This window comes from Indicator indicator, chromosome 17 (assembly GCF_027791375.1).
Source record: "Indicator indicator isolate 239-I01 chromosome 17, UM_Iind_1.1, whole genome shotgun sequence".
NCBI lineage: Eukaryota > Metazoa > Chordata > Aves > Piciformes > Indicatoridae > Indicator > Indicator indicator.
In genome coordinates this window covers 22549455-22577248 of record NC_072026.1, presented here as the reverse complement: position 1 = coordinate 22577248, position 27794 = coordinate 22549455, and the positions used below count along the sequence as shown (strand labels likewise).

The following is a 27794-nucleotide window of genomic DNA, read 5'->3' as shown; positions in this document are numbered from 1 at the left end:
ATCTTGGATAAATTTAAGCCATGATCAAAAGGAAAAACCAAAAAGCTCAAGCTGCCAGGTTCCAGCAGTGTGCAGTAAGTAGTCCAACAGCATCACCATCATGTGGGCCTTGGGTTTGCACTTTCCCCTGAGCATTCATTCCTGGTTTCTGTCAGAGGCATGCTGCTGGCCTTGCTTTGACACAGTACAACCCTTGCAGGCACTGCACATCCAATGTGAAACACAAGGCTTGGCTGGAAAACCCACTCTGACCCTCACACCTCCTGCTTGTAACACTGCATTAAAATTTGCTGATACAGGTTTGCTCCAAGTGCTCCAAAATTGTTTTCAGTCTAGTTTCTAAATACAACAACCTGCCCACTCCCCCAGCCCCCTCCCAAATCCAGCTCTGCTCTCCTAACTTGTGATCCCTACAGAATTTACAAGCCAGTCTCTCTAGTAATGCCTTAGCCAAGTTTGGGCCAAAAAAAAAACATCTAAGCACAACAGGAACTAAAGAATTAGACAATTAGACCTCGGGGGGCCAGCTGCAGCCCAGGACAGGGGGGAGGGCAGCTGCAGCCAAGAGGGGGTGGGGGGCAGTCTTCAGTCACTAGCAGGAGAGTCAAGCTAAAACTAGGTTTAAAATGGTTGTGAGATACTTGGGGTGTGAGGGTGCTGCAAAGAACCTTTCCAGTAAGGGTGGCTGAAACAGGGATTTGTTGACTGGCAGCTCTTTGAGCACTAGAGTCATGACATTGAGGTGCTGGAACATGGCCAGAGAAGGACAACAAAGCCAGGGAAGGGTCTGGAGAACAGGGCTGGGGAGGAGCAGCTGAGGGAGCTGGAGAAGAGGAGGCTGAGGGGAGACCTTCTTGCCCTCTATAACTCCCTGGAAGGAGGTTGGAGTGAGGTAGAGTTTGGTCTCTTCTCTCTAGTATCAGATGATAGAACGAGGCCTCAAGTCGCACCAGGGGAGATTTAGGTTAAACATTAGGAAAAATGTCTTTGCTGCAAGAGTGGTCAAGGATAAGAACAGGCTGCCCAGGGAGGTGATGGAGTTCCCATCCCTGGAGGTGTTCAAGAAACTGGCACTTTGGGACATGGTTTAGTGGCCATGGTGTTGTTGGGTAGAAGGTTGGACCTGATGATCTTAGAGGCCTTTTCCAATTGAAACAATTCCATGGTTCTGTGATGCTAATTCAATGAATGGATAAAAATAAATGTTCAGCTCTGATCCTAAAGACACACTTAGCTGTTCTAAACACAAACCTGAGATCATCACACACAACATGGGGAAAATTTACCCTTCTGGAATAGGCAAGATGATTCAGGGAGCGGGGGGAAGAAAAATTCAGAGAATCCTGTGTTTGGAAGCCTATTAAAGCTGGAAGCTCCTTGCCCAGTTTGAGAAAGTAAGAAGCTAACCATAGAAATGGCACTTGGTAGAAACAAACCCATTTCAGTGTTTAGGTAACAATGCTTTACCTAACTGGAGAAATGAAATCAACTAAAGGCTTCCAGGAAGATCCAGAAAACACCTTTCAGAGAGACTGAAATACCACTGGAGATGATCAAAACTCAACTGCACACCATCCTGAGCAACCAGCTCTGACTGGAACAGTTCTGAGCAGCAGAGTGTCACAGACTGAGGGTCCCTTCCAGTCTGATGCAAAGGTCATAGAATCCTAGAATCAGTCAGGGCTGGAAGGGACCACAAGGATCAACCAGTTCCAACCCCCCTGCCATGGGCAGGGACACCTCACACCAGATCAGCCTGGCCAGAGCCTCATCCAGCCTGGCCGCAAACACCTCCAGGGATGGAGCCTCAACCACCTCCCTGCACAACCCATTCCAGGCTCTCACCACTCTCATGGGGAAGAACTTCCTCACATCCAGTCTGAATCTCCTCATTTCCAGCTTCACCCCATTCCCCCCAGTCCTGTCACTACCTGATAGCCTAAAAAGTCCCTCCCCAGATTTCTTGTAACCCCCTTCAGATATTGAAAGGCCACAAGAAGGTCATCTCGGAGCCTTCTCTTCTCCAGACTGAACAAACCCAACTCCTTCAGTCTGTCCTCACAGGAGAGCAGCTCCAGCCCTCTGCTCATCCTCATGGCCCTTCTCTGGACACCTTCCACATGTCCAGACCCCTCTTGTAATAGAGGCTCCAGAACTGGATGCAGTACTCCAGGTGTGGCCTCACCAGAGCTGAGCAGAGGGGCAGAATCCCCTCCCTGGCCCTGCTGGCCACACTTCTCTTGCTGCAGCCCAGGCTCTGCTTGGCTCTCTGGGCTGCAAGTGCTCACTGCTGGCTCCTGCTGAGCTTCTCCTCCCCCAGCACCCCGAAGTTCCTCTCCTCAGGGCTGCTCTCCAGCCAGTCCCTGCCCAGCCTGGATTTGTGCTTGGGATTGCCTCGACCCAGATGCATCTTGTCCAACCTCCCTGCTTGGACATCTCCAGGGATGAAGCCTCAACCACATCTCTGGCCAACCTGTTCTCGTATTTCACCACTCTTGTTGTGCAGAACTTCCTCCTGATGTCCAACCTAAATCTCTCCTGCTCCAGTTTCAAATCATTGCCACTTGTCCTGTCACTCCAAGCCCTTCTAACCAGTCCCTCCCCAGCTCTCCTGGAGCCCCCTTCAGGTTCTGGAAGGCTGCTCTAAGGTCTCCCTGAAGCCTTCTCCTCTCCAGGTTGAACAGCCCCAACTCTCTCAGCCTGTCTCTGTAGAAAAGGTGCTCCATCCCTCTGATCATCTTCATGGCCTCCCCTGGACCTGCTCCAGCAGGTCCATGTCCTTCTTTTGTTGGGGACCCCATAGCTGGACCCTACTCCATGTGAGATGTCAGCAGAACAGAAGGGCAGAATCACCTCCATCCCATCTGCTTTGGATGCAGCCCAGGCTGCTATTTGCCTTCTGTGCTGCCAGTGCCCATTGCTGGCTCCTGTCCAGCTTCTCCCCCACCAGCACCCCCAAGGCCTTTTCTGGAGGGCTGCTCTCAATCTCATCATCCCCCAGCCTGGACTGGTATTGAGGGTTGCCCCAACCTAAGTGCAGGACCTTGCACTTGACCTGATTGAACCTCATGAGGTTCTCCTCAGCCCACCCCTCCAGCCTTCCTGGATGACCTACAAAGACCTTTTCTAACCTATGTCATTCCAGGGTATAAAATTGTAGTTTGCCTGTATCCCAGGAGTGTGATCATCTTAGCTGTTGGAGTATTTCAAACAGCAGTTCCTTATGCTGGTAAGGCAGAAAATTAAAGCTGTAGCAAAATGTGCCTAAAAGACACAACTGCTTCCTAGAAAGGGTCCTCATCTTGCCAGGCATTCATTCTGATGGTAGCATTAATGAAAAACAAATCTTTATTTGGAGCTTTCAAACACAGAGTTATGGAAGAACAGGGAGAAAAAGCAACAAACAAACACCCCCCCCCCACAAAAGTCTCCTCAAAACAACAGTTATATCCACCTCAAAATCATCCCAAATGCAAACCTATGGCTACCCTGCAGCCAGTTTTGGCAAAGAAGGGAACACAGCACAGGGTGTTTGAAGGAAGAGCAGCCTGCTTATACATTCTTATCTGCTGGAAGGTTAAAAAAATAAAATTAAGGGGGGAAAAAAGGGAGAAAGATTTGGGGGGGGAGGAAGACACTACTCAAGAGGCTTTTTTACCTCCTAGCCTCTGATCACAACTGCTTTGCATAAGCTCCCTAGCACTTTGCATAACAATGCAGAGATAATCAGGAGTGTGAAACTACTGATTGATCCTGACATTCAGGAACCTCAGGGAAAAGGAACTCCTGAGCTTAGGGAATCGGTTCAGTTGGAAAAGCCTTTTAAATACCGTATCCAATCATTCCCTAACTCTACCAAAGCTGCTGCTAAACCATGGCCCTCGGCACCACATCTCTGCCTCCTTGAAATACCTCCAGAGTTGGGGATTCCACCACCTCCCTGGGCAGCCTGTTCAAGTCTGAGAACCCTTTCAGGATGTTTCTTCTAATGTCCAACCTAAAGCTCCCTGGTGCAACTTGAGGCCATTTCCTCTCATCCTATCACTTATTACACAGAAGAAACCAATCCCACCTGGCTCCAACCTTCTTTCAAGGAGCTGTACAGAACAAGAAGGTCTCCCCTCAGCCTCCTCTTACTCCAGGCTAAACACCCCCAGCTCCCTCAGCTGCTCCTCCCCAGCCCTGTTCTCCAGACCCTTCCCCAGCTTTGTTGCCCTCCTCTGGACACACTCCAGACCCTCAATGTCCTTCTCAGAGTGAGGGACCCAAAACTGAACTCAGGATTCAGCATGTGGCCTCACCAGTGCCGAGTCCAGGGGGACAATCCCTGCCCTGCTTCTGCTGGCCACACCACTGCTTTTCCAGGCCAGGCTGCTGGTGGCCTTCTTGGCCACCTGGGCACACAGTGGCTCATGTTCAGCTGGCCAAGCATCTCCAGGTCTCTCTCAGCTGGGCAGGTTCCAGCCACTCTGCCCCAACCCTGGAATGCTGCATGGCCTACCAAGCTTACATCACGAGGGAAGTCCTCTTGCATCTCTAGCATTCCCCTCCAACTCTATGCATCCTGCTTGCAGGTTCAGAGTTCAGCTCTTAGGGCAGTGCAAGACTTATTGCTGTTATACAGAGATGACTAAATCATCCTTTTAAAAAAAAGGGGAAAAAACTCAAACTGGCTATTAGATAACTAATATCAGAACTCTTTAACAGTTCTTTAGGTTGCAAAATTGATCACTGGCCAACTGAAATATTTCTAAGTGTAGAATGATTGTCCACATTGATATAAACAGCAACCCCTGCAGCTGCAGAAGAGGCCAGATTTAGAATTTCCTGGCAAAACACATTCAAGAACTACAGCAAACCAACCTTTTTCATGTAACTACACATCTGACACACAAAGGTATGTTTGCTCCCCAAAATTAAGAGCTATGCTGAAGGACCACACAGAACCAACTGAGCACCCAGCAGCTCTAATGCTCAGCAGGAAACTCTGATGTGCCTGCCAGACATCTGTACTCTCTGAAGCTCCACTGACTCATGTACTCTCCTTGTACAGGAAGTTACACAACCACAGAACGGGTTGGGTTGGAAGGGACCTTAAAGCTCATCCAGTCCCAACCCCCCTGCCATGGGCAGGGACACCTCCCACCAGCCCAGCTTGCTCAGGGCCTCATCCAGCCTGGCCTGGAACACCTCCAGGGAGGAGGCAGCCACAGCCTCCCTGGGCAACCTGTGCCAGTGTCTCCCCACCCTCACTCTAGAGAATTTCTTCCTCATCTCCAGTCTCAATCTCCCCTCTCCCAGCTCCAAGCCATTGCCCTCATCCTGGCACTACAAGCCCTTGTTAAAGAGTTTCCATGTGCCTTCTCAGTACTGAAGTTCTGCTGCATGTTTGCCACTTATCTCCAGCTCAGGAGTTCCATAATTCAAACAGGTGAAACTTTACTGAAGCCAAGAACAAAATTTGCATCAGCTGTGATTCTTATGGATCACATCCTCCTTCTTTATTGTTTCATATCTATGCCTCCATGTTGTATGAGAATCTCCTTGGTTACACTTTGGAAGGCCTCCAGGATGCTGGTGGCCTTCTTGGCCACCTGAGCACATTGCTGGCTTGTGTTCAGATGGCTGTCAACCAACATCAGTAGACAAAATCTCAGACCTGGTTCATAAGCCCCATGAGCATTGATTAGGGAATCACAAACCCCAGGATTCACACTTGACAGCAGTATTCCCATAAATGGGACAACTCTAGCAGAAAGCACAGACACAACTTCCTATGAAGTTATACTTGAGCACCGAACACTGAGGTTTAACTTCCAAAAAGTGTTAGGTCCTTGTAGAAAAGAGGATTTCACATTTAAGTATTTAATGCCACCTAAAAGGTTATCCTACAAATGTTTTGTTTGGTTTTGGTGGTGTTTTGTTTGTGGTTTTTTAATATGATGTTGGCATAGTTGAAATTTAATTTCTGCATCACCTGGAATATTAAGTGTAAAACCTACACCTAGAAAAGCTTTCTCAAACCACACCTGGAATACTCCACGCAGTTGTGAGCTCCCCAGTTCAAGAGAGACAGGGATCTGCTGGAAAGAGTCCAACAGAGGTTATGATGATCATAGAATCAGTCAGGGTTGGAAGGGACCACAAGGTTCAGCCAGTTCCAACCCCCCTGCCATGGGCAGGGACACCTCACACTACAGCAGCCTGGCCAGAGCCTCATCCAGCCTGGCCTTAAACACCTCCAGGGATGGGACCTCAACCACCTCCCTGGACAACCCATTCCAGGCTCTCACCACTCTCATGGGGAAGAACTTCTTCCCCACTTCCAGCGTGAATCTCCCCACTTCCAGCCTGAATCTCCCCACTTCCAGCCTGAATCTCCCCACTTCCAGCTTTATTCCATTCCCCCCAGTCCTGTCACTGTCTGAGAGCCTAAAAAGTCCCTCCCCAGCTTTCTTGTAGCCCCCTTCAGGAAAGCTGATGCTGAAGGGACTGGAACATCTGTCTGGTGATGAAAGGCTGAGAGCCCTGGGGCTGCCTAGTCTGGAGAAGAGAAGACTGAGAGGGGATCTGATCACTGTCTATAAATATCTGAGGGGTGGGTGTCAAGATGAAGGTGTCAGGCTCTTTTTGGTGGTGCCAGATAAGGAACAATGGGTATAAGCTGGAACCCAGGAGGTTCCACCTCACCAGGAGGAGAAAATTCTTTGCTGTGAGGGTGCTGGAACCCTGGAGCAGGCTGCCCAGAGAGGTTGTGGAGTCTCCTTATCTGGAGAGTTTCAAAACCCACCTGGATGTGCTCCTGTGTGACCTGCCCTAGGTGATCCTACTTTGGCAGGGGATTGGGCTCCATCTCCAGAGGTCCCTTCCAACCCCTACCATCCTATGATTTTACAAGAGTACAAGGCTTTTTCATCTGAGCATGGAGCCAATGTGGAGAAAGAGCAAATCACATCATGTCTCTACAGAAGAAAAAGATCATTTTAAGAAAGAAGCTTTGTTTTGTGTCTCTGCTCAGAAAAGACTTCCTTCAGAAACTGTATGGTTAGAAATTTCCCATTTCAATAAACATCAATGATAGTACCAGAACTTCACCTTCACCTGACAAGACTGCAGCAGCTTATAAGTAAGAGAGACAAGTGAAGGCAGTCTTACACACATGTACAACTAGTTCTACTTCTGTTGCCAGTGCTGCTTCCTCTTCCTCTTAGGGAATTGTGTGCAGACTCCACTTTCACATACTTCTCTAGCTTTACTGTGCTGTATTTAATTAGTAACTCATAAGAGAATATGCTGACATTCCAAAACTGATCCTATCCAGACACAGACTCAGTTCTTGATGGTTTGAAAATGGGAACTGAAATTGAAGGCACTGAAGAGTGCTAGAAACAGAGAACTGAGTGCACACTCAGCACATCTGTGGATGACACCAGGCTGTGTGGCTCAGCTGACACACTGCAGGAAGGGGCTGCCTTCCAGAGGGACCTGGACAGGCTGCAGAGGTGGGCAAAAGCCAACCTGATGAAGTTCAACAAGGCCATGTGCAAGGTCCTACACCCGGACCAAGGCCATCTCAAGCAGAAATCCAGGCTGGATGAGGAGTGGCTTGAGAGCAGCCTGGAGGGAGAAGGCCTTGGGGGTGTCAGTTGGTGACAAAGTCCCCAGGAGCCAGCACTGGTCCCTGGCAGCCCAGCAGGCAGCTGTGTGCTGAGCTGCATCCAGAGCAGGGAGAGCAGCAGCACAGGGAGGGGATTCTGCCCCTCTGCTCTGCTCTGCTCACACCCCACCTGCAGCACTGCCTCCACTTTTGGGGGTCCCAGCACAAGAAGGACCTGGAGCTGCTGGAGAGGCTCCAGAGGAGGCCACCAAGATGATCAGAGGGCTGGAGAAGCTCCCCTGTGGGGACAGGCTGGGAGAGTTGGGGCTGTTCAGGCTGGAGAAGAGAAGGCTCCAGGGAGACCTCAGAGCAGCCTTCTAGGACCTGAAGGGGCTCCAGGAGAGATGGGGAGGGACTTTGGACAAGGGCTGGGAGTGCCAGGATGAGGGACAATGGCTTTGAGCTGGGAGAGGCGAGATTGAGACTGGAGATGAGGAAGAAGTTCTTTAGAGTGAGGGTGGGGAGACACTGGCACAGGTTGCCCAGGGAGGCTGTGGATGTCCTCTCCCTGAAGGTGTTCAAGGCCAGGTTGGATGAGGTCTTGAGCAAGCTGGGCTGGTGGGAGGTGTCCCTGCCCATGGCAGGGGGGTTGGAAGTACATGAAGCTAGACAGGCTACCACCCACCAACTGTAGCCAGTGTTTACTACCCAACTTACCTTTCGTGCAGATAAAATTGCCTGACACTGGACAAACTAAGCAGAGACATTTTTAAACCAACCTAGACTACGAGAAGACAAAGAAACCAAGCAGAGTAAACTAAGAGTGAAGCAGCAAAAACCCTGAAGAACAGCAGTGAGCAGAGTGAGCAGGGTCTAGGAACACTGCAGCATGTTCTCTGGAGACACAGAGGCCACTGCTGCACCAGCTTCAGCACCTGCTCTCCTTTACTGGTGCCTCCTGCTGACTCTGTCCTCATGCCAGGCCTCATGGCAGCATTAAAGAACGGCTAAAGCTAACAGTAGTGGCTACAAAGCAAGTGTGTGATATCACACTTAGCACTGCCTACAATTACTCAAAGCCAACACTTCCTCTAAGCCTTTTAGTTCCAGGTCAGCCTTTAATGTATCAAATTCTTGCCCACCACATCCTGGCTCCACCTCCTGAAAGCATGGTGGAGTGACAAATTGAAGTGGATGTTTGTTTAATCCACAGATGGTCAGGGATTTGCTTCCTGTGCAGTTACATCTGCTGGCCATCAAGGGGTCTGAGATCCAGGGGTGCCTGAGAGCCTTGCAGCTACAAAAACCTATTTGGAGAAACTGGACTGGAGAAACACTGTAATAATTATCTGACAAGCAAAAAATTAATAAATTTAGTTCTGTAGCAGAGAGTAAGACTTTTTCCCCTCCCCCCCTCTTGCCTAAGGTGCTAGACCTTCCCTAGATCTGCCAGACCTGGCAGCAGATTGTCCTAGCAAGCAGCAAACAGTCCGAGGTTAGGTGGAACAAAGATGACAATCAGCCTGTTGGACAGACAGAGGAAGTCAGAAGTCTCTTCACACTGTTATGTAAACTGTTATCACAAAAAAAATAAAAAATAAAAACATCTGGTGAGCCTCTAGTTAGCATTTTGGGTGGGGTTCAGGCCTTCAGCCCTGATTCAGTCACCTTTTTGCTAAGGACACATTTCAGCCTTGCCAATAAGATGAATTTGACAACACAACACAAAGCTTCCCAAAGTCAAATCAGCAGCTGTATTTCACAAACAAACGAGATGTGAAAAAGCAAAGGTTACTCCACTTACCACATCAGGTTTTGCCATACAAGGTGACCTATAAACACATTGCCCCCTCCTCGACAACTAATCAAGCAGAAATACGTATCACAAGAAGTTCTTCAGATCAGTCAAACTCAAAAAGATTTCAGAGATGATGTTTTTTATATCCCAAGACACAAAAATCTCATTTCAACTAGACTATCACCCAGAAAGGTTGGATCAGATGGTCCCTGGGGTCCCCACCAACCTGGAATTCCAGGATGCTATGAAAAATAGTCAACATGGTAGAAACCTACTCTGATAAGACCCCACCTGGAGTACTGCATCCAGCTCAGGGGCCCCCAGCACAAAAAGGACATGGAGATGCTGGAGTGGATCCAGAGGAGGCCACAAAAATGATCAGAGGGATGGAGAACCTCTGCTATGAGGACAGGCTGAGAGAGTTGGGGCTGCTCAGCCTGAAGAAGGCTCTGGGGAGACCTTAAAGCAGCCTTTCAACATCTGAAGGGGACTTACAGGAAGGCTGGGCAGGGGCTGTTTAGAAGGGCTTAGAGTTACAGGATGAGGGCAATGGTTTGACACTGGAGCAGAGCAGATTTAGGTAGGACATCAAAAGGAAGTTCTTCACAACGAGGGTGGTGAGACCCTGGAAAATGTTGCCCAGGGAGGTGGTTATGGTCCAGTCCCTGGATACATTCAAGGTTAGACTCACTGTGGCCCTGGGCAACCTGATCTAGTTAGAGGTGTCCCTGCTGACTACAGGGGGATTGGGCAAGTTGACCTTTGAGGGTCTCTTCCAAAATGATGCAATCTGTGAATCTGTAAAAACTTCATTTTGATGGAGAACACAAAAAGTGGGGGGGAAAAAACCATACATTGGCATTTCTTGTAGGTCAATGTTTCAGGTAAGGCTGTAAGATGGAATTTTTTATTTGTTTTCAAGACATTAATGACATTCTTCATAATTCTTATATGCAGGCAAACTAACAATCTGATGTTTTAACTTCAGCTCACTGCACTGAGACTTCTCCTAACTTGTCTACAATCCCAAGTACCTTTCACAAGAATCCTTTTTGCTGGCCATCAGCAAGAAAGCCCTAGAGAGGACATACACAACTCATCTTATCTTAGCCCAGGCACTGGACAAGGTAAGAAACCACTCAGGGAGTTTCATAGATTGATAGAATGGTTTGGGTTGCAAAGGGACCTTGAAGATCATCCAGTTCCAATCTCCCTGCTACGAACAGGGACACCTCCCACCAGCCCAGGTGCTCATCCAACCTGGCCTTGAACACCTCCAGGGAGGAGAGACCACAGCCTCCCTGGGCAACCTGTGCCAGTGTCTCACCACCCTCACTGGAAAGAATTCTTCATAATCTCCAGTCTCAATCTTCCCTTTTTTTGCTCAAAGCCATTGTCCCTCATCCTGGCACTCCCAGCCCTTGTCAAAAGTCTCTCCCCAGCTCTCCTGGAGCCCCTTCAGGTCCTGGAAGGTTGCTCTGAGGTCTCCCTGGAGCCTTCTCTTCTCCAGGCTGAACAGCCCCAACTCTCTCAGCCTGTCCCCACAGGGGAGGTTCTCCAGCCCTCTGATCATCTTCAGGGCCTCCTCTAAACCTTCTTCCATGCCTCTCTTCAGCTGAGGACACCAGAACTGGATGCAGTGCTCCTTGCTTACAAACTGTGTCACTTCCAGATTTTGCATCAGAAGCACTGGAGTACAACACACTACCCTCTTCCCCCTACCCCACCAAAAAAGAAAAAAGGAAACAAACAAACAAACAAAAACCATGAAACCAAAACACCCCAAAATAATTAAACAGTCTGAGTTTCTTTTTTAGTTCAAATCTGAAGAAGCCATTACTGGAGAACAACATGTCTAATTTCTGGAACATAATCTAGATTCCTGGTGTTGTGGGAGGTGTCTCAGTCCATGACAGGAGGCTGGAATTAGATGATTTTTAAGGTCCCTTCCAACCCAAACCACTCCACAAACCTATACAAATTGGATTTGCTATTGCTGTTCAGTTACCTGCCATGGCTTTAATCAGCACTAATGAGAATATCTTTATTCAGACAGAAAACAGATTTGATTTAGAAGTGTATGTTGTAAAGGCAGAAGAATCACAGAATAGTAAGGGTTGGAAGGGATCTCTGGAAATCACATCCAACCCCCTGCCAGAGCAGGATCACCTAGAGAAGGTCACACAGGAACACATCCTGGCAGGTTTTGAGTGTCTCCAGAGATGGAGAGTCCAGAACCTCTCTGGGCAGCCTGCTCCAGTGCTGCATCACCCTTAAATCAAAGTTCCTCCTCATGTTTAGATGGAACTTCTTACGTTGCAGTTCGTGCCTGTTACCCCTTGTCCTCTCACTGGGTGCAACTAAAAAGCCTTGTCCCATCCTCCTGCCACCCACCCTTGAAGTATTTATAATCACTGATAAAATCCCCCCACAGCCTTCTCTCTTCCAGGCTAAGCAGCCTTTCCTCGTCAGAGGAGGATTTTCAATCAACATTCCACAGCAATTCACCCTCAGTGCCAAGCTGTAGGTTTTGCTGGGGCTTACTCTGCACTCTACACCTTAGAAGGGCCAGAAACATGACATAAAAATAGCAAAGCCCTGCAAGCAATGCTAGGCAATGCTCCCTTAGGTGGCAAGTCTCCTCTCCTCTCCCATCCCATCCTCTCTGCAGAGACAGAGGAATCACAATGTGGGAAGCCTGCCTGTGAGGCAGGGATTGTTACTGAGCATGACAGCAGGGCTCACTCTGAAGTCCTCCTGCCAATACACTGGTGTCACTTCTCAGCTGTGTAAGAAGGTAGCAGGTGGTGGGAAAGGAGAGGCTTCGAAGTCAATATAGTTACAGGCAATCATTGAGCTACTTGGAACTGCTTGGAGGATTCCCTCAGCATTAAAAATTGGGAATCAAGTTTGTTGAGAGAAAGTCACAAACAAGTAAACCTGATGGCACTGATTTATCCAGAGCAAATAGATTGTTTCTCCAGCTGATAGCCTTAGGACCTGTCTTAGGCACTAAATTCATGGCTTAAGGAGTGCTCACTAAACAGTGGGGAAGTTGCTCAAGGCATTGGCTGATTCAGTTGGGCAGAGCAATGCAGCAAAGGAATCTACCTTGAAAAAAAGAATCACAGAATGTTAGGGCTTAGAAGTGACCTAAAAAGATTGAGTCCAGCTCCCCTGCCACAGCAGAGTCACCTAGAGCAGGTCACACAGGAACACATCCAGGTGGGTTTGGAATGTCTCCAGAGAAGGAAACTCCACAACCTCTCTAGAATCATAAGGAAAATAGAAAACACAACTCTTGAGCTAAGCAGACAGTGATTACCCTGATGTGATATACTCAGTTACTTAACTGCCAGGGAGGCTAATGCTGCTCAGCCAGCAAGGAGCAAAGATAAACACATTAATAAAATTATTGGAATATTTAATACATCTTTTGATATTTCATGACCTACTTCCATTTATTTATTTCAGAAATTCATTTAACAGCAGCATAGGAACTGTCTGAACAGGCTGAAGACAATTTCAGGGAAATATTAAATTCAGGGTGTTTGTTTTGGGGTTTGTTTGGGGTTTTTTGGCCAGAGAGCTGCAAGGACAATTCTCATTTAAAAACCAATATGACAGCCATAAGGTCACAGCTAAACACTCAGATATTACCACTGAGCTTAGAGCTCAGCAGGAATTCTTGTCACACAATTTAAGATGCCAAAAATGTGCTACAGTATTTGCAAATTCTGTACTGGCAAGCCTTACATAAGATAGATGGGAAATGTGGCCAAATCTCCAATAAAAAAACACAACACCAGGGTATTTTTTGACAGTATTTGTGCTTTACCAGATCTCTATGCATATAAATTGTTACTGGGAACTACAGTGACTTTCCTGCTGATGCTGATTTTATTAAGGCACAATAGTCTGCATTTACAGTGGCACTGGAATCACAGCATCACTCAGGTTAGAAGGGACCTCAGAGATCATCTACTCCCAACACCTCTCAACTAGTCCAGGTTGCTCAAGGCCTCATCCAGCCTGGCCTTGAACACTGCCAGGAAGGAGACATCCACAACCTCCCTGGGCAACCTGTGCCAGTGTCTCCCCACCCTCACTCTAAAGAGCTTCATCCTAATCTCCAGTCTCATTCTTCCCTCATCCAATGTCTCAAAGCCATTGTCCCTCACCCTGTCACTACAGGCCCTTCTAAACAGCCCCCCACAGCCAACTCTCCTGGAGCCCCTTCAGGTACTGCAAGGCTGCTCTGAGGTCTCCCTGGAGCCTTCTCTTCTCCAGCCTGAACAGCCCCAACTCTCCCAGCCTGTCCCCACAGGGGAGCTTCTCCAGCCCTCTGATCATCTTGGTGGCCTCCTCTGGAGCCTCTCCAGCAGCTCCAGGTCCTTCCTGTGCTGGGGGCCCCAGAGCTGGAGGCAGTGCTGCAGGTGGGGTGTGAGCAGAGCAGAGCAGAGGGGCAGAATCCCCTCCCTGTGCTGCTGCTCTCCCTGCTCTGGATGCAGCTCAGCACACAGCTGCCTGCTGGGCTGCCAGGGACCAGTGCTGGCTCCTGGGCAGTTTGTCATCATCTGACACCCCCAAGGCCTTCTGCTTGAGATTGCTCTTGAGCTACTCCTCACCCAGCCTAAATTTGTGCTTGGATGATGCCCAAGAGTCACCTGAACACCACCATTTACTCACTTACATAAAAAAATTTCTACAGATTAAGTTAAAATAAAGACCACAAACCTTCTGTTTAGAAGCAGGTTTTGCAAGACATCTAAAATTTGTATTTCCCACGATGAATTCATAAACCAGTGCTATATTAAATCAAGATTGTTCCAAGACAGTACTTGCAGACAGCCACATCTACCAGGGAGGTGATAGAGCAGCAAGCAATGAGGCTATTTTTGTCAGAGATTGCCCTTCAATATTTTTACACAATATTTCATGATGAAAATCCATTTCTGATGATAGTGACCAAGCTCTAACTACATCCTAAAGCATAAAGACAAGACCACTGCAGACATCTTTCAGTCAAATATCAAATTATTTTGAATCAGTATCAAATAGGTTGACTCAAGATAAGACAAAAAAATGCAATTAAGTAATAATTAGAAACAAACACAAAACATGGATCCACCTGCTACAGGAATCAGAAAGAGTCTTTTTAATAATAGATTACCTATATAACATGCTTCTAATGCTTTAGTTATTGAATATTTATATAGAGAAGTGACCAATTATGTTAACTGAATGTATTTTTATGCTACAAGGCAAAACAAGAGCTATTATTTCAAGCAACCTGTGCTCCTATTATGAAATAATTAACAGACCTATCCCTGCTCTGCACTGCACATAGGGATGCATCACATGTGTCAGGAAAAAAAAAAACAAACACAACAAAAAGAAACCACAACACAAAAGGTAATAATCATTGGCAGGCTTGCTACTGGATACAAAAAATGGATTTTATAAATCAGTGCTTCACAAATTGTACATCCTACACCACCTAGTATTTCACAGAAGAATGACTGCATCATTATTTAACCCTCTGCACAAATGTAACCCACAACAAAGAGCAGCAGGACGACTATTTGACAGAGCAGGAGTAAGGGGGATTGGCAGAGATGGATAAGGTACCACAATGGGCAGCCTCACATTCCAAACAATAAGACAGAGCTAGTCACAACCCAGGGAGAAAGAAAAGCCTCCCCCAGCCCCACCCCCCAAAAAAAAAAAAAAAAAAAAAATCAAACAAACAAAATTCTTCACCCAAAGAACATTTTGGAAAGCCACTACTACTTGTGAACAAAAGATGCAAGGTTTCTTCTTTATATTTAATTAATTCTAGTGCATTACTCAAAATTGTCCATTTTCAGCAACCACTCCAGCAGCAAATAATCCAGAACTACATCAGAGACGAGCCAAATCAGACCAGAGCTCCTATGGAAAACACAGATGTGTTTTCTAGCAACCACACAGAAAAATGGCTCCAAGTTCACTTCAGCTGGGTAAATCCAGGCTCCCACTCATGGTTCTCAGCACTTACCAGCACAGTGACCACACAGAGCTCTGGCATGCACACTGCTACATGGGCACACATCCCTCACACCACACTCACAACCACCTTCTTGCTGAGCTGGGATGAAGGACCAACCCAAATACCCCAGGTAAGAAGGCTTCACTGCAAGACATCTGACACCCTCAAAGGTACAAACCAACCAACAGCACACAGCTCTTGCTCCCTAGAATGCAGACAGCTCCCCTCATCTTGCACACTCTCTTCTAGGCACTGTGTGCGTGCAGAGGAACTGCAAGTCCTCATCCTTATGACACACAGAAAACACAACACAGAATTCCCTGTCAGTGCCCCCCCCCCCCCATCCCTTGTGCTCACACAGAAAGCACAGCCTTCCCCTCACCAGATAAGGTGCGGGAGGAGGTTCTCTCTGTGTGTGCTCGAGTCCTGGGTTCAGTGTTGAGCCCCTCACTACAAGAAGAACATGGAGGTCCTGCAGGGTGTCCAGAGAAAGGCAACAAAGCTGGGGAAGGGTCTGGAGAACAGGGCTGAGGAGGAGCAGCTGAGAGAGCAGGGGGCGTTTAGTGTAGAGAAGAGGAAGCAGAGGGGAAACCTCATTGCTCTCTACAGCTCCCTGAAAGGAGGCTGGAGTGAGGTGGGTACTGGTCTCTTATCTGTAGTAAGAATTGATAGGAGAAGAAGAAGAAACAACCTCAAGTTGCAGCAGGGCAGGTTTATGATGGAGATCAGAAGAAATTTTTTCACTGAACGGGTTCTCAAAGCCTGGCACAGGCTGCCCAAGGAAGTGGCTGAATCCCCAGCCCTGAAGGTGTTTCGAAGAGGCAGAGAGGTGATGCTGAGGGCCATGGCAGACTTTAAGAGAATGGTTGGAGTCGATGATCTTCAAGGGCTTTTCCAACCAGAACGATTCTCTGGTTCTCTCCTCACTGCAGACAGGTAGCCCCTGCTCCCTAGCAGCACAAGCACAGGGACACCGAGGGCACCCGCACTCCTCCCCAGGGCACAAATAGGCACAGGGCGGCACAATAACCCATCCCAGGACACCACCGCTACGCGCCGGGGTTTAGCGGGAGCCTTTCGACCCGCAGAGCCCTGCCCCTGCACACAGCGGCTGTTCCCTGGTCCCCAGCTCCTCGGACACCCCTGCTCTGTCCGGACACGGCAGAGCCAAGCTCCCCTCTTGGGGCAGGAAGCCCTCCCCCGGGAGCACACAGAACAGAAGCCACCTGCCGAGGCACCGCACACCCCAGAGCCCCCACTCCTCCTGTCCCACGGCGTGCCCTGGAAGGCCACTCTCATTGTCCTTCCACCCCCAAACGCGGAGCCTTCCCACTACCCCCCACTGCCCTCATACAGCGAGGACCTCTACTACTCCCCAGTGCCAGCACAGCAGCCCCCGAGACCCCTGCTGCCATCGCAGCGGAGGCTCCTCAGTGCTTTTCCCCATCGCCACTACAGCCTGAGCCCTCCGATGCTCTCTCCCTTCAGTGGTCACTGGGATCAATGGGATCTTCCGGCTACATCGTTCTCACTGTCCCCACTAGGCACTCTCCGCGCTCCCCCCACTCAGTGCCACCAGGGCAGGTCTTTCCCGTGCCATCCTCCCCGCCAGCTGCGACCACGGGCCCAGCCCCCGCAGCCGTCCTTTGCCATCACACCAGTCCCCCACTGCCACCACAGCGGGGTCGCTGCAAGTCCCCACTGCCACTACAGGGCCCCCTTTCCCAAAACTCGCCCCTAAGTGCCACCATGGCGAGGACGATCCCACGCCCCCCACCCTCCCATCCCCCCCTCACGGCCGGCCCCTTTAGCCACCCGCTTTGACTCCCGCAGCCGGGCCTCTTGGGCAGGAGCTCCCCTCCGCCCTGCCGCCGGAGCCTCCCCCCACCTGCTTGCGTGGTGTCGCTGAGGTCGTAGCCGCTGCCGGGAAAGTCGCGTAGCTTCCTCCCGCTGAGGCAGAGGATGCCCGAGCTGCCCGCCTCCTCCAGGGCCCGGTCCAGGCTGCGGACTGTGTGGGGCTGCGGCAGAGTCGCCGCGCCCCAGTGCGGCCCAGCGGAGAAGGAGAGTGTGAGATGAGCAGGGATCCCCAGTCCCCCCGCTCCATTGGCATTGGCGGCGGTGATGCTGTTGTTGCTACTGCTGCTAGCACCGCTGCTGCTGCTGCTGCTGCTGCTGTTGCCGCCGTTGCCGCCGTTGCCATTGCCGCCACCGCCCCCCTGTCCGGCCGCCATCTTCGTACGGCGCAGACCAGCCCCACAATAACAACAGCCGGGACCGCCACACCGCCACTGCGCAGGCGCCAGCGAGCCCGCAGGGGGTAGGGGGGGACGCGGGAGGGAGACGGAGGGGCCGCTGGCGGGGCGGGCGTGGCTCCTGAGCGCCTCTCCGCGGCCCTCACCAATCCGCGGCGGCGCGGAGTGGGGGGGAGTGGTTCCTCAAACCAGCGCTGGCCAATGAGGGGCCGCGCGCGCGCCCAGGGGGGCAGGGCTGCGGTGGCACGCGCGGGCACTGCGGGGGGTTGCGTGCCGCGGGTCTGCGGGGAGCGGCTGCGGAAGCGTTCCTGGGACGTGCCGCCCACACGGCGAGCGGAGCCTGGCGAGCAGCCTGGCAGCGGGGCGCCTCTGGCAGCCGGACGCCTCTGGCAGCCAGGCCACGAGCGGGCACGGGTCAGTCGGTGTGGTTGCGGAGAACGCAGCTGCCTCGGGGCCAGTGATGGCGTGGGCCGGCCACGCTTATGTGACACGGGCCACAGCGCCTGTGCAACGGCATCCGTGCCGGGTGGCGGAGCAGCGTCCCCCGCCGGCGGCACGGCAGACAGGCTGTGTTTGCTCCGGTGAGGCGTTTGGCACCGGCCAGGTTTGCTGTGGTATCTATGGCAACACAGGTTATCGATTGCTCCTCAGGTTAAAACGCCGCCTGAGGCAGATCCCTCAGGGCATCACCTCTGCGTGGGGAGCTCTAACGAGCAGTGCCTGTCGGTAACTGCTCATCCGGTGCGGTGGCACGAACAGAGAATCAGCCAGGAATCTCCCCAAGCAGAACAAAGGGCAACAGCAGTAAGATGATCACCCTAAAACGAGTTAAGAAACCCATCAACAAAAGCCTCAAAGGTAGTGATTCTCTTGTTCAGAATGGGAAAAGGCAGTGGTGAAAGAAGAATCAGGAGCTGGTCACCGTGTCTGTTATGTTAATACAACGTTACACGATTGCTGCAATACACTGTGGATGAAGAGTTATCTCTCTTACTATGTAATCTGCACTTCTTAGCTGCTGCATATTTATCTGTCAGAAATGACTCTGGAACCACAATTAAGAAATGCTAAAGAAAGGCTCCTGGAGCCACATTTTCATACAGTTGCTGTGGGTTTGATAAGCAGAATCTGCTTTTATGCTTTGATCCTCCTGCAAGGTCCTTAAATGGGTTTGGGGGTGAGGGGGTTTGCATGCATACATGATGACGAATTTGGGGATATAAGGAAAATTCCTTATGTAAGCAGTATGGAAGAGACCAGCCTTCAGTCAGCAATATGTCAGGAAGAGGCAGAGAAGCCATTATGAGCCAAAAAAAAAAAAAAAAAGAGAACAGCCCTGTAAGATTCTCTGGGTAATATCTGGCTGAAATTCAAGAAAATTAGAAGGCACTGAAGAGGGAAAGGGTTTAATGCTCTGGTGCAGCACTGTATGGGCTTGGAGATCACTATGTCAGTGGAAATAGATTGGATTTGCAGCAAAAGATGTGCAAGACTCCTGTGTGGTGAGGGAAAGGCTGCCATTGTGGCTGTCTGCTTCATTTAACCCCAGCTGCGGGTACCTTTGTGGGCAAAGGGATTAGAGCTGACAGATGAATATTTACTGATCAGGCTGCCTGGGCCACAGCCTCTGCTCTTGCCCTGGAAAAGCTAATTGTTCCCTGGATTCACAGCAGGAAAATCAGACAAACCTGCGTGAATACTGCTGACTGCAGCCCTTGGTTCAGTTTCCAGCCCAAGAGGGTGACAATAAGACCTCCTCTGTCCAGCTCTGGGGCCCCCAGCACAAGAAGAACACAGACCTGCTGGAGCAGGTCCAGAGGAGGCCACAAAGATGATCCAAGGGCTGGAGCACCTCTGTTATGGGAGTCAGGCTGGGAGAGTTGGGACTGCTCAGCCTGGTAAGGAGAGAAGGCTCCAGGGAGACCTCAGAGCAGCCTTCCAGTACCTGAAGGGAGCTACAGGACAGCTGGGGAGGGACTACTTAGAAGACGTTAGAGTGATAGAATGAGGGGAAATGGTTTGAAACTAGAGCAGGGTAGATTTAGGTTGGACATCAGGAGGAAGTTCTTCACAATGAGAGTGGTGAAATACTGAACAGGTTGCCCAGGAATGTGGTTGAGGCCCCATCCCTGGAGGCATTCAAGATCAAACTTGATGTGTCCCTGAGCAATCTGATCCAGTTGGAGATGTCCCTGCTGACTGCAGAGAAGTTGGACAAGATGACTTTTGAGGGTCCCTTCCATTCTGTGATTCTGTGCATAACCTCAGAGGCTGATGTTGGGCCAAGTGCCAAATATGATTTTGCCTGCAGATGGGAGGCACAGTGGCTCTGCAGCAGGCAGGAGTGAAGCAGGGCAGCAGCCAGGACCTGGTCCCTTGACTCAGTGTTACTAAGTGTTAGAAACTGTTGCTCTGAGCTGACAAAGCACCTGGGTTGGCACAGGACCGGCTCAGAGGTGCATCTTTACTGTCCTCCCTCTGAGCCACATCACACAGCCACTTACTAATTGGTCTCTGCCACATCAGACAGAAAGAGGTTCAGCTCACTCTGTAAGAAACAGGTCTGATGAATTGTCAGGAGTCAAAACGCTGTTTAGTCATGCTGGATCCTCCTATATGAATGAGGAGGCTTTTTGTGTTTAACTCACTGTGTCTGCAGGTGTTCCTAACTGAGAAGTAAGCCCAGCATGCTCAGCCTGCTCTGGCACACACTCTCACTTCTTCAGATGCATTAAACTGTCCAGCACAATAGGCTAGAAGCAATTCTGAGACTTCTTCTAGCAGCTAACCAAAAATCCCCAATCTGCCAACTGCCACGAGCAAATCACAGCTTGGTCAGGCAAAAGCTTGGGAATTGGTTGCAGCTTCCTCTGAGAGAGCTCCCTGCAGATTTGCCTGTAGGGCTCACTGATCACCTCAAATAGCTGCACAGTCAGGAGGGATGCCCAGAATGCTAACGTCTCATTCATTTTATTTACACTGTATTTTCAACAGCCTTTCAACAGTTCTTCGACTCCACCCTGCTGCCCTTTCTTTTCATTTCATATGCAAAACCAGAGTCGGCAGTTCAGTGGCAGAGGGCTCACAAAGCCAACCTTCTTTTCCTAAGGAGTAGCGAGTCCTGGCTGTGCCATCCCTCAGTTTCTTCTATAGAACAGATAGGATAAGCATTTTCTTATTTAGTAAGGCAGCTGACTACAGGAGAGGTGGAAACAATCAGATGTTCTAATAAGACTGCAAAAGACACACATTATCTTCCTGTCACACAGAATCAGAAAATGGTAGGGTTTGGAAGGGGCCTCTGGAGATCATCTAGTCCAAACTCCCTGCTAGAGCAGGATCACTTAGAGTATATCCAGGAGAGTTTTGAATGCCTCCATAGCTTCTCTGGGCAGCCTGCCCCAGGGCTCTGCTGCCCTCAAAGTGAAGAATTTTTAACTTATGTTTCTGTAGAACCTCCTGGATTCCAGTTTGTGTTCATTGCCTCCTGTCCTGTCACTGACACCACTGAGAAGAGTCTGGCTCCATCCTCCTGACACTTGCCCTTTAGCTATTGATCAGCATTAATAAGATCCCCCCTCACTCTCCTCTAGGCTAACCAGCCCCAGGTCTCTCAGCCTTTCCTTTCTAAGGCAGATTCTCCAGTCCCCTAATCCCCACAGATAGGGGGAGTCTGAAACCCACTGGAAATCCCCCAGTTCCATGAAGAGCTTCCACGCTGAACGTCTTTGTGGTTACCCACATCCGCTTCAGCTGAGACAAAAACTCATAAAGATATGACATCAACAGACTTTAAGAGGTAGTGTTAATGCCTGCAGGAATGAGATCTAGATAAGGTTTTGATCTACCTACCTTTCCACATGGATTGCAGGATGTGGCTGCTCACAAGCCTTGCAAGGCTGCGGCCCTTGGCACAGCTGGAGCTGTGTGCCCGTCCTGCTGCTCTGCCTGTCCTGCTCCCACGCCTCTTCTGAGCCCTGCTCAACAGCATCACTCACAGCTCCAACTCTGCCCAGAGTACTGCCTTCTGGAGGGACTCAGGCAGGTTCATCTGTTTCAGAAATTGATTGTGAGAGTCGGGAAAGCAAGAGTGGAGTCTCTATCTCTCCTGTACCTTCCTAATTCTCTTGAGTGTGCTGCAGGCTGTATGCCAGGTCAGGTAAGGGCACATGATAAGAACATCAAAGCACAGTAACAAAGCTCCCTTGACATCTCCACCAGACTTGCAGGCCAGGCAATGCAAGCTCTGGGCACCTAAGGCTAAGAAACAGGGATTGCTGAGAGCAGACACCCCATAAAATTCCAATATTCCTGGACTGAATACAAAGCAGATCTTTGTCAGTCTAGATTGCCATTTGCTGTGAGAAATGAAATCCTCCCGAGGTGTCAGCACTGACCCTTTTTTTTTCATCGTTTAGAGACTTTCTTGCTTTAAGCAATTAAATACCAGAGCTTCCACAGTGTTCTTACTATGCTTCTTTACGAGTAGCCTCAGTCCTCCTACGTGTGTGAGGTACTAAGACAGCACATTCACTACTTCAGCACTCACATGATCCTTGTGCCATCTCCTTAACTCCTCTTCAGTTCCTTCTCCCTCACTTTCTATATCAGTGCTTCCTCTATTCCTAATTGATACTGGTTTTCTTCTTCAAGACCTGCAAGTGTCCATAGCTTCCCACAGGGAGTTAAAATCATAGAATCACAGAATAGTTTGGGTTGGAAGGGACCTTAAAGATTATCTACTTCAAACCCCTTGCCATGGACAGGGACACCTCCCACCAGCCCAGGTTGCTCAAGGGCTCATCCAACCTGACTTCGAACAGCTCCAGGGAGGGGACATCCACAACTTCCCTGGGCAACCTGTGCCAGTGTCTCCCCACCCTCACTGTCAAGAATTTTTTCCCAATCTCCAGTCTCAATCTCCCCTCTTCCAGCTCAAAGCCATTGCCCCTCACCCCATCAACTCAAGCCCTTGTAAAAAGTCCCTTCCCAGATTTCTTGTAGGCCCCTTCAGGTACTAATAGTCCGGTTCAAGATTCATACTAAAATAGCCATCATCTGGCCCACTCTGAAAGCAAAGCAAGCAAATTGTATATTCCTAGTTAGGTCAAAAGTCGAACACCACACTGTCCATGCTAAAGAGTAATGATTTATCTGAAACACCACTTGGAAAGAGCTCAAAATACTCTAGCATCTGATACCTGGCACTAGGGCCACAAGGATGAGCAGAGGGCTGGAGCACCTCTCCTATGAGGACAGATTGAGAGAGTTGGGGTTGTTCAGTCTGGAGAAGAGAAGGCTCCAAGGTGACCTTCTTGTGGCCTTCCAGGATCTGAAGGGGGCTACAAGAAAGCTGGGGAGGGACTTTTTAGGCTATCAGGTAGTGACAGGACTAGAGGGAATGGAACACAGCTGGAAGTGGGGAGATTCAGGCTGGATGTGAGGAAGAAGTTCTTTCCCATGAGAGTGGTGAGAGCCTGGAATGGGTTGTGCAGGGAGGTGGTTGAGGTCCCATCCCTGGAGGTGTTTGCAGCCAGGCTGGATGAGGCTCTGGCCAGGCTGCTGTAGTGTGAGGTGTCCCTGCCCATGGCAGGGGGGTTGGAACTGGCTGAGCCTTGTGGTCCCTTCCAACCCTGACTGATTCTATGATTCTGTGATTCTATGAATCAAGGAGGGTTGTGTCTAGCTGCTTTGGCGAGCAGTATCTGTCCTTTCAAGTTTTTTTGTACAGGCCACAATAAGAGTAGATCCATTAATGAGAAGATACCTGGTCTGGTTGCCATTGGGAGCAACCAATCAATTGTAGAGCTAGCAATGCTTCACTGAGTAGCAGAAAATGCCCTTCTGAAAGAGCCCCTCTCCCTCAAAGATGTAATTTCAAGTGACACTACAGGCACTGGAAATACCTCCTTGTGGGGCTGCAGAGGCCTTCATCCTTAATGGATCATTCTAGTGTTATTCCTACCAGGGATTTTCTTTTCATTCTGTTTTGAAGAACTTGTTAGCCTGAAGTAGCATCCTTGCCTGGCTTGTGTCTTAGTGAAATCATCAATGTGGTCCTTTCAGCGAAGCTTATTTTAATATTGAAAGAGCCCAAGAAGCAACATAGAACCACAGAACAGAATGGCTTAGGTTGGAAGGGACTTCAGAGATTATCATACTCCAAACCCCTATGCCATGGGCAGGGACACCTCTCAACTAGACTTGGTTGCTCAAGGCCTCATCTAACCTGGCCTTGAACAGCTCCAGGGAGGAGGCATCCACAACCTCCCTGGGCAAACCATTCCAGAGTCTTACCACCTTCCTACTGAATAACTCTTTCCTAAGATCTACTCTCCCTCAGCTTCAAACCATTCCCCCTAGTTCTGTTGCCAGATACTCTCGTGAAAAGCCCCTCCCCAGCTGTCCTGTAGGATCCCTTCAGCTATTGGAAGGCAGCTCTATGGTCACCTGGAGTCTTCTCTTCTCCAGGCTGAACAACTCCATAGCAGAGGTTCTGCAGCCCTTGGATCATCCTTGTGGCCCTCCTCTGGACTTCCTCCAACATGGACTGAAACTATCCCTTGGCTGCAGTCAGAAGTGGAGCAGTATGGTCTCTCTGTATCATCCATTTAGGTCACGGTGGTGTTAGGCCAACAGTTGGACTTGATGATCTTGGAGGTCTTTTCCTACCAAAGCAGTTCTATGATTGTGTGATTCTACGAACAGACAAAATTGGTTGGCATTAACTTTAAGGGTTATATTTTTATGTCATGTCATAAGACCTTGGACAACAACAAACCATCCAAAGTTATTTAAGATGCAGCAGATGCAACTGAGAGATGGAGGAAACCTTTCAGATAATACAAGTGTTTGAATGCTGCCATGTATTCCCATCTCCCACTGAGTTCTATTTTTATTTGTTTCTAGCTAAAAGCCTTCTAGAGTTTCTTGAGGTTGGATTATGTGACAAGAGCACCTGAAAGGCTCAGTGCCCCCAAATAACACCTGCTCTTTGGGAAGAAGTTCATTCTAGGTGTGCCCTCCAGACACCTGCAGTCCTCTCCAGTGCAGGGGAACTGTGCTTTAGAAGAGGTTCTACTTCTTAAGGCCTTTTCACAGAACCATAGAATCACAGAATGGTAGGGAAGGGACCTCCAGAGATCATTGAGTCCAACCCCCCTGCCAAAGCAGGATCACCCAGCACAGGTCACACGGGATGCAGGTGGGGCTTGAAAGTCCCCAGAGAAGGAGACTCCACAACCTCTCTGGGTAGCCTGCTCCAGGGCTCCAGCAGCCTCACAGCAAGGAGGTTTTCCCTCATGTTGAGGTGGAACTTCTTAGTTTCCAGTTTGTGTCCATTGCCTCTTGTCCTATTACAGGACACCACTGAAAAGAGCCTGGCTCCTCCTTCTCAGTGCTCACCCTTCAGATATTTACAGCCATCAATAAGATCTCCTCTCAGGCTGCTTAACAGCCCCAAGTCTCTCAGTCTTTCCTCCTAAGAGAGATGTTACAGTCCCCTCATCTTATTCATGGCCCTGAACTGGACTATCTCCAGTTCCCTGTCCCTCTTGAACAGGGGAGTCCAGAACTGGGCACAATACTGCAGATGAGGCCTCACCAGGGCAGCTCTAAGGTGTTGCTGGAGCCTTCTCTTCTCTAGGCTGAACAGCCCCAACTCTCTCAGCCTGTCTGTGTAGGAGAGGTTCTCCAGCCCTCTGATCATCTTTGTGTTCTGCTCTGGACCCAGTCCATCAGGTCCATGTCCTTCTTGTGCTGGGGGCTCCAGAGCTGGCCACAGAACTGCAGGGTCTCCCCAGAGCAGAGCAGAGGGGCAGGATCCTCTCTCTCCAGCTCTGCCCACACTGCTTTGGATGCAGCCCAGGTTGCCCTTGGCCTTCTGTGCTGCCAGTGCCCATTGCTGGCTCCTGTCCAGCTTCACCAGCTCCCCCAGGTCCTTTTCTGCAGGGCTGCTCTCAATCTCATCATCCCCCAGCCTGGATTGGTACCAAGGATTACCCCAACCTAGGTGCAGGACTTAGCACTCTGACTTAATTAACATCATGAGAACCATTGGATGTCTCTCAACCATTGCTTTCAGGTTTTCTGAAGACACAAGTGTCTAGGATATTGCAGAAAGCCATGAAACCTTTTGTGGAACTGCCCTCACAACAGGACCAGCTCCAGCTTCTTCCCACTGCAGGAACCCTGGCTCATTCAACACATGGCTGGCCTGTACCTAATGAAGACTCCAGATCCCTGCTGCAGACCTTCCTTGGTGGCTCCCAGCTGCTGCTGCTTCACAGTTAGCTTCAGGACACCTGCCCAAGCCCTTCTCCAACACCCCCCTGAGGTGCTAGCAAATGGGACTGCTGTAGACCCCCTCTCCCTGCCCATTGCTAAAGGCCTGGTTTTCAGGGAGGCTGCCAGTCCTTTCCCAGCTCTCACAGCTTCCTGAGCTGCTCTGACTGCATTGCTGGGAATTCCCTTTGATGGAAAGCTCTTGGATGAGGGGAGCATTAGAGCCAAGGCTCCCCAAGGAGCAGCAGCACCCCCAGAACACCTTTGCATCTCACAGGGAATTGTAAATGCTGCATCACGACCTTAATTCCTGACATTTCACATTAAAATGCTCTCAGGATCACCCTGCAGATTCATTGCCAAAGATGGCTACAGTTGGTTGTTGCCCTCTCAACGTTTCTGCTCTGTACCTTCATGAAAGAACAGTTTGCTAAACCAACACTTCCAGAAGCACTTGACCTTGCTAAGAGCTATAGGCATGCCAGGAGGCAATCTTTGCCCTGATTTATTTGCATGCAGAAATTTCTCTCCCATTTGAAGTGCAAGAAGAAAAAACTGCCTTGAAAATGCAAGAAACTGTCTTGAAAACATAGAGCATGCAGCCTTGGTTCTGAGATTTGTGTGAAGAGTATTTCAGAACACTGATGATTTAAAACTTTAGGAAAACCCCATATTACTCATCTCATGCATGGGAGCCCTTTGGAAGAAGAGGGATTGTCCTCCCAGTTCTCTTTTATGTTGTTTACTTTGAGTTTGTGGGTTTGTTTTGTTTGTTGTTGTTTGGGTTTGGTTTTTAATTTATTTATTTTTAAATCTGGCTGTGAAAGTATAGGAAGATGGTCTAAAGATGGCTTAGCTTACATTTCGTATTCAAACTGTAAAATAGTACCAAGTGACACAGAAAGACCCCCTTGAAGAGTATGCCCACAGAAATGGTGCTGAAAGACCAATCCCAAATGGATGCTGCATCTCCAAGCTCACAAATACAAACAGACTTTGTGTCCAAGTACAAGCCAAGAGTGCCTCTGTTTGTACAGTTCCCTTGGTTCTGTAGCCTTCAAAACAAGGCAAGGTGAGTCCTCCTTTTACATTGCTCAGGAATGACTGATGGCTTTTAAAATATATCTGCTCTTGGTATAAGTCTGCTACAGTGTGAGAGTTGAAATCCCCCTCCCACACTGACAATAACGAGGCTAGCTCAGTCTGGAAGCACATGAAGGATCCAGAGGAAGGGCAGAGGAAGAGCTAACACTCTTCAGAAGCTGGGCAGTGGGGCTTAGGAAAAAGATACTTTGGAAGTGATGATGGAAAGAATGTCCCCGACAAGTGGGGCAGCTGTGAGGGTGGTTCCTGGGGTGTGGAGGGGTAGAGAGCCAGAGCAATGCACAGAGAGAGCCATGGAGCGCAGAGGGCAGAGCTGGCTGGAGAGTGAGGAGGCTGGAAGGGGGCTTGTAGAGCAAGCTTGTGGAATCATAGAATCATAAAGGTTGGAAAAGACCTCTAAGATCATCAACCCAACATGACCATGCATGCTAAATCATGTCCCAAAGTGCCATGCCCATAATTCATGAACCTCTCTGGGGATGGTGACTCCACCCCCTTATGGGCAGCCTGTTCCAATCCTTGACCACTCTTGTACCAAAGACATTTTTCCTAAGATCCAACCTAAAACCTCTCCTGGTGCAACTTGAGGCCACTTCCTCTTATCCTTTCACTTGTTACCTGGGAGAAGAGACCAACCCTCACCTCACTCCAACCTCCCTTCAGGGAGCTGCAGTGAGCAACAAGGTCTCCCCTCAGCTTCCTCATCTCCAGACTAAACAACCCCAGGTC

At 49.5% G+C, this 27794-nt stretch overlaps 1 protein-coding gene across 1 annotated transcript in view; it reads right to left on the bottom strand.

Annotated features, from left to right (window-relative positions):
- Positions 1-17657, bottom strand: part of LRCH2 (leucine rich repeats and calponin homology domain containing 2) — a 50638-nt gene extending 32981 nt beyond the window's left edge. The window contains exon 1 of the mRNA XM_054388593.1: positions 17315-17657. Within this exon, the coding sequence (XP_054244568.1) occupies positions 17315-17657 (343 nt within the window). The remainder of the gene's footprint in view (positions 1-17314) is intronic.
- Positions 17658-27794: the final 10137 nt, after the last annotated feature.